This window comes from Odontesthes bonariensis, chromosome 22 (assembly GCF_027942865.1).
Source record: "Odontesthes bonariensis isolate fOdoBon6 chromosome 22, fOdoBon6.hap1, whole genome shotgun sequence".
NCBI classification, from domain to species: Eukaryota; Metazoa; Chordata; class Actinopteri; order Atheriniformes; family Atherinopsidae; genus Odontesthes; species Odontesthes bonariensis.
In genome coordinates this window covers 2,198,197-2,213,957 of record NC_134527.1, presented here as the reverse complement: position 1 = coordinate 2,213,957, position 15,761 = coordinate 2,198,197, and the positions used below count along the sequence as shown (strand labels likewise).

General features: G+C 37.6%; 1 protein-coding gene across 1 annotated transcript in view; it reads right to left on the bottom strand.

The window, feature by feature from the left end:
* The window catches only part of dcc (DCC netrin 1 receptor), a 368,701-nt gene that overhangs the window by 145,649 nt on the left and 207,291 nt on the right, over positions 1-15,761 (bottom strand). The window contains exons 9-12 of the mRNA XM_075455474.1: positions 14,553-14,707; positions 10,769-10,917; positions 9,470-9,608; positions 1,661-1,710 (exon numbers count right to left, since the gene is read on the bottom strand). Of these exons, the coding sequence (XP_075311589.1) occupies positions 1,661-1,710; positions 9,470-9,608; positions 10,769-10,917; positions 14,553-14,707 (493 nt within the window). The remainder of the gene's footprint in view (positions 1-1,660; positions 1,711-9,469; positions 9,609-10,768; positions 10,918-14,552; positions 14,708-15,761) is intronic.

The window sequence follows — 15,761 nt, the reverse complement described above, 5'->3', positions numbered from 1 at the left end:
TTTCTTCACCTTTAGTCAGAAAGCAGCAGCAGATGATGTGATGAATGCGTCCACAGATGCGTTAGTGGCTCATAATTTACGTCCATAAAGAGGCGGTTCTGGCTGTCTGTGGAGAGCTGACCTCATTTAGTTTCCGTCTGATTATTTTTCCTCTGATGGACGGTTCTCCACTCATCAGCTCTCTGGTGAGGACTGATCGATCGGTGGTGTCAAATCTGCTGAAAACCTCACGATGGAAAAAATGCCCCTCCAAAAATAAGTAAAAAAACAACAAATTAAAGATGTTTTTGCTTGAAATAAGCAAAAAAATCTGCCAATGGAACTAGTGAAAATCGGCTTGTCCAGATTTCTTGAAATAAGATGTGATATTTAGGACTTTTGAGTTAAAAGTGATCTTGAAATTAGCTTAAAAACCTCTTCAAATGTCCAAAAAAAGCTTGTTTCATGTGAAGTATGACTCAAAACAAGATGTTTTCAAGACTTTTTCACTTAACAAGATATTCAAGATGTATTAAAACAAGTCCCTATATCTGGCTGAAATGGTGCTTGTTAGGCAGTTGTGTCTTATATCAACACTGGAAAAAATGCCCCTCAAAAAAATAAGTAAAAAAGCAACAAATAAAAGACATTTTTGCTTGAAATAAGCAAAAAAATCTGCCAATGGAACTAGTGAAAATCGGCTTGTCCAGATTTTTTTAAATAAGATGTGATATTTAGGACTTTTGAGATAAAAGTGATCTTGAAATTAGCTTAAAAACCTCTTCAAATGAGAAAAAAAAGCTTGTTTCATATGATATGTGACTCAAAACAATTTGTTTTCAAGACTTTTTCATTTAAGAAGATATTCCAGATGTATTGTATTAAAACAAGTCCCTATATCTGGCTGAAATGGTGCTTGTTAGGCAGTTGTGTCTGATATTAAGTGTAATAAGATACTCAATGGGACAAATATACTTGGTAAGATTTTGATTTTTTCCAGTGTACGATGCACGTTTAAAAACATCCAAACTGGGAGAGACGGAGAGGCAGGAGTGGAATGAGTGTTGCTTTCGGTTTAAAGACGCAGCCGAGCCTCTGAAGATCAGAAATCTGACCTCATCTAAGCACGTGGCCCTCATCGTTTTAGGAACTTTAGGTCTTAACAGCAATACTTTCACAGCCATGTTCACGTGAAGATAATTACAAAGAAGGAACAATGAGATAAGAAGCATCCCCTTCATCGTCCCTTTAAAGGATCTTTTTCCTCATCAGTTTTAAAACATAAGGTGTGTAAAATATAGACCAGCCAGGAGCCGTAGCCTACGTTATATGTTATATACACTTATAAATACTCAAATTTAGCTAAATGTCTCACTTTAAACATTCAATACGTTTTCTGTGTTCTATTGTGAATGAAAAGCTGGTTTGTGAGATTTTACAAATATTTCCATGATTTTCTTTTTGCATATTATGTGTCTCCCTTTTTTAAAAATGGGGGTCATATTTTCAGATGTAAACATTATAATCGACTGTAAAAAAATAAATAAAAAATACAGTATTTTAGTTTAGTTCTTCTTCAAACAATTCATTCATGAAGAAAAACACCACTTTGTTTTTTAGCTGTGGACAAACTTAGCTTTTACACAGTGTGAGCTGATGAACGGTGAACTATCAGACTTACCCGTGACAGCACAACCTCTAAGGTGATGTTCTGAGGAGGGGCGCTGGGCACTGCAGAGACACACATAAAAACCGCTGTTAGCAAGTCCAGACCTGCATCAGAAACCCCTTTACTCACATGATTCTGAGTTGGTTTAAAGATTCAGATTACAGCGTTCATCGTGTATCATTAACCAGTTAATATACTTAAGAGAAAGAAACACGGAAATAAACAATAAAAGCAAATAGAGAAAGTAGGGCTGGGCAACGATTTAAATGTTTAATCTAATTAATCACATGATTTCCCTGATTAATCACGATTAATCTCATTTGTACGCAGAATCCAAAAATGAATCCAAAAGTAGCGTATAGCTTTTAGCATTTAGCTTTATTTTAAATGTGCTGCCATATGAATGAAAGTGCCATAACATTTGTTGTGCAAACACACTTTTAACATCAGCATCTTTCTGTAGTTTTTATGTAGAAGCCTCGCTCCACTGTCTGTTTCCTTGAATGACTTGCTGCTATCAGTTGTGTGTTTTGCCTTTAAGTGATATTTTAGACTGGAACTACTACGCTGAGAAGACAATTCAACTTGGCAGTGTTTACAGATGACTTTGGTTCTGTCGACTCCGCCGTCTGGAAGAACTTTAACATGAAAATGGCCGAGTAAAAGTTCCGTACCCTTCTCCATGTTTGGTGGATCCACCGATTACTTTCTTTTCCTGTTCCACAGCAGACAGCAGCAGACTTTTACAAAATAAAAGCCTGTGAGCGACAGACTTTTACAAAATAAAAGCCTGTGATCAACAGACTTTTACAATAATAAAATAAATTTAAAAAATTTAAAAATACTGCATTAATGCGCGATAAAATATTTCTCGGCGTTAAATAATTAGCGAGTTAGTTAACTCACCCAGCCCTAAGAGAAAGACAACAGGGGTCCTAGAAATAAAAAAGATAAGTAATAATGAAAAGGAAAACAGGAAAGACAGATTAAGGAGGTGAAAAAAAAGCCAAAAAAAAAGCAAATTTAATAAACATAACGATAAGAAAGCCGGTGGGAAGAGACATGAAGAGTGACGGGGGGGGGAGACACGTGAACGATGGAACATAAAATATTGGACTCAAAAAAGTGAAAAGTAGAAGAGTGTTCACAGGCTGTCTTGGCTTGAGTTAGCTGTCCAATCAGATGCCTGATTAAGTATCAGCAGCTTTATCTATTCATTCAGCTGCTCACTGTGTGTGTGTATGTGTGTGTGTGTGTGTGTGTGTGTGTGTTTTATAGTGGATTCAATTAGTCCACAAGTCACTGCTATCATCAAGATGCAGATGGTAGATTCATAATACAGTCAGCCGCATCTGGCTGTGAATGTCTCGCTCTTTGGACTCTTATTGAAGACAACACCGATCTCTGAGCACCAATCAGCAGCTGAGTGTTTATAGTCTGAATCTAAACAATCTCTTCTTGGAACAAAACCTCAGGACTGAAAGCTGTAATCACATCATGACCAAATAACTAATGTTTTTAATTCACTAAACAACTGTTTTACTAACTTTTTACGTTTTGTAATAAAGTTTTTTAGTCAACTGTTGATCTGTTTACGTGATTTCTTCATTTTAAAAAAGAATATTTCTTCTTCAGATGGGATTTTTCTTTTCGATACCAAGGACGGCCCCACGGTCGATGCTTTGCACAGATTTGCAAACACACATTTTGCATCACAAAATGGTTCTCCAGGAAAAAGTCAGACCTCACAATCGCAGCAAACAGCGTAACAGGCGCGGCTGTCGGCAGGCGGCAGCAGGCAGTGATACGAAGGGAGAGAAAATAGGGCCAAGAGATTCTGACTTTTTCCTGGAGAACCATTTTGTGATGCAAATGTATTACTCTGTTGAACGCATATTGTTTTGAGAAGCAAGACGCTTTATTTTTTAAACCCCAGCCAACTAGCCGGACTACCTTCATCAACACCAAAACGAGGCTGGAACTCTGCTCACAGGACGCAGCAGGGGGTAAGAAGATGTTCATACATGATGCTGCTGATATGGGATGTTACACAGCTTCATGTCAGAAGAGGCGGACTGTCCCTTTAAGGTGCCTGGTCCCAAACATCAGAGCATGGCTGCAAATTCAAAATCTAAAAGATTCTTTCCTGAAAAATATTTTAAAAATCTGTAAAGTTGCCCAACAGAACTCCTTTTGAAGAAAGTTTTTCAGACTCTGGACTTCGGGAGTGTCTCCCATTATGCTGCCTGGTGCAGAATGTCTTCTCGGGTTCTTGTCAGGACAAAATAAGTCGGCCCTGAAAGACTCCAAAATAAAAATGCTGAGCATGAACGCTCGCTGTCATTTGATCTGCGCTGGAGTTGAAGTAGACTCTTAAATGGAGTTCTCCGGCTGTGACATCCTGAGAGGAGCCGGAGAAAGGCCAGGCAGCTTCTGAAGAGAGTCTGACATTTGGCCTTTCTAAGGCTGACAGGAAACTGTTGACGGATTCTATTATCATCAGATGAATTAATCTACAACAGGAAGAACATTAAGTGAGCCACCCTGGGACATTTTAGTCTATATTCTGTTTCCACGACCATGTGCACTAAGGGTGAGCCTATCAGAAGGCCCTGAATCAAGCAAATCTCTCTTTATCAGTAATGACTGATTTGGATCCCGGAGTCCCTTTGAATCTTCCATCAGAAGAAGTTTAAGGCAGTGAAATCCCACATATAAAACATCACTGACTGTTGGAACACTTCACACAAAAAGCTTGTTTTTTGTGACTTATCCCTACATCTAGTCGTATCCGTCATCGTGTATTTGAAATGTCTCGACATTAGCTGTTTCTGTAAAGCTGTGTTTGGGATGGTTTACCTTTACAGGGATCATTTGGTGGAAACACAATAAATCCACAGCCATGTTTTTATTTGCATTGAATGAGATGAAAACATGAATTATGTCTATGTTACCTCACAATAAGCCGCTTCTCTGCAGCCCACCATGTGACATTAACAGAAAGTGTGGCTGTGTTCGAAACCGCATACTTCTCCTACTACTCCTACTAACTTTCTGAGTTAGTATGCGAGTTTGAGTAAGCGAGAAGTTCCCGGATGCATACTAGATTCTCCGAAATGTTGGGTATGCATCATGAGGTTACTACTCATACTCAAACTACCCAAGATGCAACGTAACGTGACGTCGCCGATTGTCATTTCCTGTCAAAACGTCAGTTTCAAGCTAGCTACAACGAGGGTAGGTTCACTTCCTGTTTTCAAAACAAAATCACCAATTGTATCCTAATGGCTTTCCCTATGATAAAAGGCAACGGGTATTTTATTTTGTGAAAATAACTGGAAGTGCGTTGCTCACTGCGGCTAGCTTTAGTAGCGCCGAATTTGTGGGAACAAAATTGTAAACAGCCGGTATTTTGTCAGGTTTACACGACTACTTTCTCACCTGAAAATGTTTCAAATGTTGCTAAAGTTTACAGAGTTTAGAGCTTAAGAGAAATCAGCTTCAGGCCGGCTGATTTCGGCTCGGGCAGGAGCGAAGTGCATTGTGGGTAAACGCTCTGCATACTGTCTGATCAATCAGTATGTAGTATGTAGTATGTAGTATGCAGTATGTAGTATGCAGTATGTAGTATGTAGTATGTAGTATGCAATATTTAGTATGCAGTATGTAGTATGTAGTATGTAGTATGTAGTATGTAGTATGCAGTATGTAGTATGCAGTATGTAGTATGTTGTATGTAGTATGCAATATTTAGTATGCAGTATGTAGTATGTAGTATGTAGTATGCAGTATGTAGTATGTAGTATGCAGTATGTAGTATGCAGTATGTAGTATGTAGTATGCAGTATGCAGTATGTAGTATGTAGTATGTAGTATGCAGTATGCAGTATGCAGTATGTAGTATGTAGTATGCAGTATGTAGTATGTAGTATGCAGTATGTAGTATGTAGTATGTAGTATGCAGTATGTAGTATGTAGTATGCAGTATGTAGTATGTAGTATGTAGTATGTAGTATGCAGTATGTAGTATGCAGTATGTAGTATGTAGTATGTAGTATGCAGTATGTAGTATGCAGTATGTAGTATGTAGTATGTTGTATGTAGTATGTAGTATGCAGTATGTAGTATGTAGTATGCAATATTTAGTATGCAGTATGTAGTATGTAGTATGTAGTATGCAGTATGTAGTATGTAGTATGCAGTATGTAGTATGCAGTATGCAGTATGTAGTATGCAGTATGCAGTATGTAGTATGCAGTATGTAGTATGTAGTATGCAGTATGTAGTATGTAGTATGCAGTATGCAGTATGCAGTATGTAGTATGTAGTATGCAGTATGTAGTATGCAGTATGTAGTATGCAGTATGTAGTATGCAGTATGCAGTATGTAGTATGTAGTATGTAGTATGCAGTATGTAGTATGCAGTATGCAGTATGCAGTATGTAGTATGCAGTATGTAGTATGCAGTATGTAGTATGCAGTATGCAGTATGTAGTATGCAGTATGCAGTATGTAGTATGCAGTATGTAGTATGTAGTATGCAGTATGTAGTATGTAGTATGCAGTATGCAGTATGTAGTATGCAGTATGTAGTATGCAGTATGCAGTATGTAGTATGTAGTATGCAGTATGTAGTATGCAGTATGCAGTATGTAGTATGCAATATTTAGTATGCAGTATGTAGTATGTAGTATGTAGTATGCAGTATGTAGTATGTAGTATGCAGTATGTAGTATGCAGTATGCAGTATGTAGTATGCAGTATGCAGTATGTAGTATGCAGTATGTAGTATGTAGTATGCAGTATGTAGTATGCAGTATGCAGTATGTAGTATGCAGTATGTAGTATGTAGTATGCAGTATGTAGTATGTAGTATGCAGTATGCAGTATGCAGTATGTAGTATGTAGTATGCAGTATGTAGTATGCAGTATGTAGTATGCAGTATGTAGTATGCAGTATGCAGTATGTAGTATGTAGTATGTAGTATGCAGTATGTAGTATGCAGTATGCAGTATGCAGTATGTAGTATGCAGTATGTAGTATGCAGTATGTAGTATGCAGTATGCAGTATGCAGTATGTAGTATGCAGTATGCAGTATGTAGTATGCAGTATGTAGTATGTAGTATGCAGTATGTAGTATGTAGTATGCAGTATGCAGTATGTAGTATGCAGTATGTAGTATGCAGTATGCAGTATGTAGTATGTAGTATGCAGTATGTAGTATGCAGTATGCAGTATGTAGTATGCAATATTTAGTATGCAGTATGTAGTATGTAGTATGTAGTATGCAGTATGTAGTATGTAGTATGCAGTATGTAGTATGCAGTATGCAGTATGTAGTATGCAGTATGCAGTATGTAGTATGCAGTATGTAGTATGTAGTATGCAGTATGTAGTATGTAGTATGCAGTATGTAGTATGCAGTATGCAGTATGTAGTATGCAGTATGTAGTATGCAGTATGCAGTATGTAGTATGCAGTATGTAGTATGTAGTATGCAGTATGCAGTATGTAGTATGCAGTATGTAGTATGTAGTATGCAGTATGCAGTATGTAGTATGTAGTATGTAGTATGCAGTATGTAGTATGCAGTATTCGGTTTCGAACACAGCCCTTGTTTCTATACTTCCTCCTCCAATATGAAGAAGGAAGTGAAAACACATCATCCCAACCAGCATCTCAACTCCACAATGAGTCCAAAACATTAAAGATGAACTGAAAGTGTGATTTCTGAAGCCTGACTGGTTTGAACTGGTCCCACTGAGAAGCATCACTTCAGCTTAAACTGGAAGATTGTGCTGTTTATTACCTGAGACTGTTGTGTGTTTGTGTCAGCATATGTGAGAAGGAAAGAAAAACAGAGAATATAAAGAATGGAGGCAGCAGCAGGACTCTCTTTAGCCCTTCTCATATACATGCCTGCTGTCAGGAATTTCATTAGGCGACTTGGGGGTCTTTAATTAAGCCGGGAGAGGAGGGAGCTGCTTCATTTCAGCCTCTCGGCCTGACATGTTAATGGAGTCCTCGCGCTCTCTCCGGCTCTCTCCTTCAAACACACACAGTCTCAGAGCTAAATACTCTCAAGTGTTGCAGAGAGAACCAAAAAAAATAAAGCTGGAAGTTCATTAATGACGGGGCAGAGAAGCAGAATATAAGAACGTCCCGTGTGTGGGGATTAGACATATCTGGTGGCAAAAAGGAAACAAACTGATTACCAACAGCCCTCACCGTCCCTTTTATAAGAAAATACTGGAGAAACGAGAAACTATAGTGGCTGCAAAAATATATACGACCCTCTCTGGAACCTATGATTAGTTCATCTGCTTTCAGCTATTGTTGACATGGGCTGTATTCCAAACCACATACTACATACTACATACTGCATACTACCATACTGCATACTACATACTACATACAACATACTACATACTGCATACTACCATACTGCATACTGCATACTACCATACTGCATACTACATACTACATACACCATACTGCATACTACATACTGCATACTACATACTGCATACTGCATACTACCATACTGCATACTACATACTGCATACTACATACTGCATACTACATACTACATACAACATACTACATACTTCATACTACCATACTGCATACTACCATACTGCATACTACATACTGCATACTACATACTGCATACTGCATACTACATACTGCATACTACATACTACATACACCATACTGCATACTACATACTGCATACTACATACTACATACTGCATACTGCATACTACCATACTGCATACTACATACTGCAAACTACATACTGCAAACTACATACTACATACTGCATACTACATACTGCATACTACATACTACACGCTACATACTGCATACTACACGCTACATACTACATACTACACACTGCATACTACATACTACATACTGCATACTACATACTACATACTACATACTGCATACTACATACTGCATACTACATACTGCATACTGCATACTACACACTACATACTGCATACTACACACTACATACTACATACTACATACTGCATACTACATACTACATACTTCCATACTACATACTGATCGATCAGACAGTATGCAGAGCGTTTACCCACAATGCATTGCGCTCCTGCCCGAGCCGAAATCAGCCGGCCTGAAGCTGATTTCTCTTAAGCTCTAAACTCTGTAAACTTTAGCAACATTTGAAACATTTTCAGGAGAGAAAGTAGTCGTTTAGATCCCCAACGTGTTGAAAACCTGACAAAATACCGGCTGTTTACAATTTTGTTCCCACGAATTCGGCGCTACTAAAGCTAGCCGCAGTGAGCTAACGCACTTCCGGTTATTTTCACAAAATAAAATACCTGTTGCCTTTTATCATAGGGAAAGCCATTACCATACAATTGGTGCTTTTGTTTTGAAAACAGGAAGTGAACCTACCATCGTTGTAGCTAGCTTGAAAATGCCGTTTTGACAGGAAATGACGATCGGCGACGTCACGTTACGTTGCATCTTGGGTAGTTTGAGTATGAGTACACTCTACAGTTTCTTTCCACAGAGGACTTCTGGTGATACTTTTATAATCCAAAAGCATTGATGTAACCTAGGAAACTAGTCATTTTCATCAGTCTAAGCAAAAACATAATTAAATTCAACCTTTCTGAAAGAACAACCTGAAACAGGTGCTTAAATCTTGGTTTGCAGAGAGCATGGCGGCATGCTGAGCATCCTTCAACATCCCAACAACCCAACATCCCCGTCTCCCAACATGAGGCCGACCTGCTGATGTCAGCGAGCTACCACACTGAGGAAATGAGAACTTACCGTCCGACAGGGTGGTGACGCTGATGGTTTCAGGCGCAGTTCCTGGTCCATAGCGGTTGATTGCCAAAACCCGGACTGTGTATTCTGTGAACTTGTTGAGTCCGTCCATCTTGTAGTTGAGTCCACTCACCTCGACACTCTGCACACAGACACAGTGCAGCGGTTACAAATCATAACGCAGTCTGTGGTTTATTGTTTGTTTGCACTTTAATAAATGGTAAATGGACTGTACTTGTATAGCGCTTTTCTAGTCTAACTGACCACTCAAAGCGCTTCTAACACTACATGCCACATTCACCCATTCGCACACACTCATACAGCACGTCTACATCTATACACACTACGTGCTTTTATAATCATTCACACAACCATTCATACACCGACAGATTTATCGGTAGGCAACGTGGGGTTCAGTGTCTTGCCCAAGGACACTTCGACATGTAGCCCGTGGAAGCCGGAGTCAAACCACCGACCTTCCGATTGGTGGGTGACTGCTCTTCCTCCTGAGCTACAGCCGCCCCAACAATATAAAACATTACAATATATCACAGTATATCACATAAAAGAAAGAAATAGAATAAAGTAAAGAAATAAATATATATACAATGGATAATAAATGATAAGCTGCAATGAATCAGTGCAACAATAATAAAAAAAAAATTTTAAATAATAATAAAATGATAAAGAAAAACATCACAAAAATTAATAATCAAGCAATGAATCAGTGCTGGAGAGGTTAGAAACCCTGCGAGGGCTTATCGAGAACCTCACCATTAAGATAAATAAACAAAATTAAATGTATCTTATCAGGATAAAACAACAAATGGATTAATGAGAGAGAAAAAAACAACAATAAAGGATAAAAACAACATCACAAAAATCAATAATCAAGCAATGAATCAAGAAATAAATTACAATAAATCAAAAGACTAAATTGCAATGGCAACTATGAACAAAAAAGAGAAGAAAAAGTATTAAGACAGTCCTATAGAGTACAGGTGATCTTTTAATTTCCTTTTATAAACGGGTAGGGAGGGAGAGCTGTTTGCCAGGTGAACATACTTGTTCCATAAAGTTTATATTTGATGGAAAACTGTGCTCTGGTGGTACAGCAGAGCGGGATATGAAGCAGCTTGGATTGTCCAGTTGTTCTGGAGTGAATGTTTGAGGGTTTTTTTAAAGTATTGTTGGAAATGAGATGGAAGTGTGTGTCCCTGATACCAGACTTTGAAGACAAATATACATGTTTCCATGTTGTCAATGGACCATATCTTTGATTTGGAAAGTGGCGGTGCTGACCTGCTCCTTGCCAGACGGACTCTCTGTCCACAGCAGCCTGTAGCCCAGGATGGGCCCGTTTGGATAGCCGGGGGGCTCCCAGCTCACCTGGATGGATGACGGAGACAGAGCCAGAGCTCGGACAGACTCCACCCCGCTGGGAACCTGGACTGTAGACAAACACAAACTCTCACTCACTCACTCGCACCGGAAAGTCTGCTGCTGCCACCATTACCTCAGATCCCATCAGAGTAAATAGATTGTTAAACTGTTGCTGTACATTTATGTTCAAATAAAAAAAGATGTGGTTGAGAAACTGACCTACATTGTTAGAAAGAGGGCTTCTGAATTTTAGGATATTTGGAGGATATTTCTGGAATTGTCGAGGGAGGGAGAATGAGATAATGAGATAAGGGAACCTACATTTTGAATACTTTTTTAAAATGTATTATTATTATTATTATTTTATATATGTGTTTATTTACATTTTTTTTTATTATTTTCATTATTTCATATTCATTGAACAGTAATTTGCTGTACAATGAATATGAAATAATGATAATAATCACAATAAATAAGTAAATAAACACATAAATAATAATAATAATAATGATACTAATAAAAATTTAAAAAGTATTCAATATGTAGGTTACAGCTTGCACTCCCAACAACAAATTAAATAATTTTCATTATCTCATTCTCCCTCCCTCAACAGTTCCAGTTTTTTTAAATGTATTATTATTATTAATAAATGTGTTTATTTACTTATTTATCTTTATTATTTTCATTATTTCCTATTCATTGCACAGTAATTTCCTGACTAATTACAGTGGTTTATTGTCTCTTTTTTAATCATTTATTTATCATTTTCTTTACTGCCATATGTTTTGAATGTTTAAATTGTTGGATGTTGTTATATTAACATGAAAAACCAATAAATATGTTAAAAAAAAATTTAAAAAAGGAACAGAAGAGAAGAGAAGCCCTCTTTCTAACAATATAGGTCAGTTTCTCAAGAGCCAAAAGTTATTTCCTTACAAGATAAAGAACAGTCATCTGTATAAATGCCCTTTTTGTTCCTTTTAACATAAAATAGCTACATGTTTCCTGGCCTTAACACAGGAGAAATGTGCCAGTTTAAACCATAATCAGCAGCATAGGAGCATGAAGGAGCCTCTTGTTTAATGCTACAGGCCAACATGGCCTCCGAATGCTGAATCTGATGTCGTGCATAAGAAAAAAAAACTGAAACAAATACATTCCCTGTGAATTTAATCCAGCCAGTGATTGTGTAGTAGCTAAACATAATTGGGAAAACAATTTTCTTGTAAGAGAATGTAATCTCGAGGAAACAGGGCTGAGCGAGAAGCCTCCACCCTGTCAGAGACGGATTGAGAATTAATGAAGCGACAGATTCAGAAACACACTGATTCTCTGGCTCCACTGCAGCGTCATGATGCTTTAAATCTGCATATTCAAACTCTACCTGGAGGATTCATTTAAGACGTTAACTGGTTGAAATGGAATGAAAACGGGTGCAATTTGACTTCTAGCTCGATAAACTATCGGCGGCTTGTATTTACAGAAAGATTTCTGCCTCATTACATCCTCACTTTGTCAGATTAGATAATCTGGTGCATTTCTGAGGCCAGTTGGGCAGCAAAAGTTGCTCTCTGACCAATCAGAGTTTGGGGTGTAGGACTGTTATGGTGGAAAGGAATAAGGCTATCTGAAGCCTGTCTGAACTAGTATGCAGTATGCAGTATGGAAATATGTAGTATGTAGTATGTAGTATGCAGTATGTAGTATGCAGTATGTAGTATGCAGTATGTAGTATGCAGTATGCAGTATGTAGTATGTAGTATGTAGTATGCAGTATGTAGTATGTAGTATGTAGTATGCAGTATGTAGTATGGAGTATGCAGTATGTAGTATGCAGTATGTAGTATGTAGTATGTAGTATGTAGTATGCAGTATGCAGTATGGAGTATGCAGTATGTAGTATGCAGTATGCAGTATGTAGTATGCAGTATGTAGTATGCAGTATGGAAGTATGTAGTATGTAGTATGCAGTATGTAGTATGCAGTATGGAAGTATGTACTATGTAGTATGCAGTATGTAGTATGCAGTATGTAGTATGTAGTATGCAGTATGTAGTATGTAGTATGCAGTATGTAGTATGCAGTATGTAGTATGCAGTATGCAGTATGTAGTATGCAGTATGTAGTATGCAGTATGTAGTATGCAGTATGTAGTATGCAGTATGTAGTATGCAGTATGGAAGTATGTAGTATGTAGTATGCAGTATGTAGTATGTAGTATGCAGTATGTAGTATGTAGTATGCAGTATGTAGTATGCAGTATGCAGTATGTAGTATGCAGTATGTAGTATGTAGTATGTAAGTATGTAGTATGTAGTATGCAGTATGTAGTATGCAGTATGTAGCATGTAGTATGTAGCATGCAGTATGTAGTATGCAGTATGCAGTATGCAGTATGGAAATATGTAGTATGTAGTATGCAGTATGTAGTATGCAGTATGTAGTATGCAGTATGCAGTATGTAGTATGTAGTATGTAGTATGCAGTATGTAGTATGTAGTATGTAGTATGCAGTATGTAGTATGGAGTATGCAGTATGTAGTATGCAGTATGTAGTATGTAGTATGTAGTATGTAGTATGCAGTATGCAGTATGGAGTATGCAGTATGTAGTATGTAGTATGCAGTATGCAGTATGTAGTATGCAGTATGTAGTATGCAGTATGTAGTATGCAGTATGTAGTATGCAGTATGGAAGTATGTAGTATGTAGTATGCAGTATGTAGTATGTAGTATGCAGTATGTAGTATGCAGTATGCAGTATGTAGTATGCAGTATGTAGTATGTAGTATGTAAGTATGTAGTATGTAGTATGCAGTATGTAGTATGCAGTATGTAGCATGTAGTATGTAGCATGCAGTATGTAGTATGCAGTATGCAGTATGCAGTATGGAAATATGTAGTATGTAGTATGCAGTATGTAGTATGCAGTATGCAATATGTAGTATGCAGTATGTAGTATGTAGTATGTAGAATGTAGCATGTAGCATGTAGCATGTAGCATGTAGCATGTAGTATGTAGTATGTAGTATGCAGTATGGAAGAATATGTAAAGAATAGGGCTATCTCAAGCCCGAAAAGAAAATAATCAGATGATCAATACGAATGGCTCGTAAAAAGAGGGCAGTTTCTGGGGTTTTAAGTATGAGGATATGATAATAAAACTGTCTCACCGGGTCTAAAACTGAGCTCATTAGTACTAAACCATGTGAAGGAATCAACAGCCCGTGATTTAAAAAGAAAGTCTGGATTAATACAGTATTTTCTTTTTCATTTCTTTTAATCTGTTTATCTGAAACGAGCCCAAACATTGGGTGTAGTTGTTGGAAAATAAGTAATTAGGATTATTTATTTTGTGTTTCTTTCACCAACTTTCACCAAATGTAGGCATTTTTAAATCCAGGTTAAAAACATTTCTGTTCTCATGTGTCTATGCATGAAATCTGCACGATATCTTTGAACTTATCTGGACTGTTGCTTGTTTTTAAATTCATTTAAATGATTTTATTTGTTTCTCTTTATATTCTTATATATTATGTATTTTTAATGCTTCTTCCACTCCCTGCTGCAATGCTTTTATTTTATGTAAAGCACTTTGAACTGTTTGTACATGAAATGTGCTACAAATAAATTTGATTTGATGTTTATTGGGGATTGTGTTTACCTAATTTACATGTGTGTGAGTGTGTTTCTGTGCGTCTTACGATCAGGTTTGGTGGCGATCCTGAGGGGCGCGGTGCTCTCTCCGGGCCCCACGTCGTTGTAAGCCACGACTCTGAAGCTGTAGCTCTCCTCCGGCTTCAGGTTGGAAACCGTCAGCTCCAGAGACTCCGGCTCCGACACGTTCACCGACCTCTCCCTGTGAAAACACAGTAAGCACAGTATCACCAACAGAATCAAACTCGGGAGCGATCCTTCTGAAATCCAGCGTCCCTGAGAAGTGCCATCTTTCTTTCCTTTGTTAGCAGCAGAGATAATCGGAGCTGTAATCAGATGCAATCTGTGTAATCCTTCAGAGCCTGCAGATAATCCTCAGATTACTGCACCTCGTCAACCTCCTAATTCAGCTCATTAGCGGATCCCAGGACGGGCAATACCAGCTTTAATGATTAGCATGATGCCACTGCAGCAGAAAACACACACAGTTCACTTCATTAGGAAAGAGGCCGATGGTCAAAGCATTTATGGAGCAGTTTTACTGAATATCCAAAGTATTCCTGGGCATTAAATGGTGGAGATTTGCAGCATTGACTCCGTATACAGATTCTTACTGCATTCTCCAGCCTGAATGATCACATGATCCTTAATTTAGACCCAAATGATTATAGCAACTATGTAATTTACTGTAAATACAAATAAAGTCATGACTCGATCCTAATTACTGCTCGTTTTGGGCTAGTTTTAATGGTTTTTAAAGGGTATTTTACCTAATAGTTCCTAGTGGTTCCTAATGGTTATGAAATGCATCTTAAAATTGTGGTTTTGGACTAGTTTTAAAGGTTTTTAAAGGGTATTTTTCCTAATAGTTCCTAATGGTTATGAAATGCATCTTAAAATTGTGGTTTTGGGCTAGTTTTAAAGGTTTTTAAAGGGTATTTTACCTAATAGTTCCTAGTGGTTCCTAATGGTTCCTAATAGTTCCTAATGGTTATGAAATGCATCTTAAAATTGTGGTTTTGGGCTAGTTTTAAAGGTTTTTAAAGGGTATTTTACCTAATAGTTCCTAATGGTTCCTAATGGTTATGAAATGGATCTTAAACTTGTGGTTTTTGGCTAGTTTTAAAGGTTTTTAAAGGGTATTTTACCTAATAGTTCCTAGTGGTTCCTAATAGTTATGAAATGCATCTTAAAATTGTGGTTTTGGGCTAGTTTTAAAGGTTTTTAAAGGGTATTTTACCTAATAGTTCCTAGTT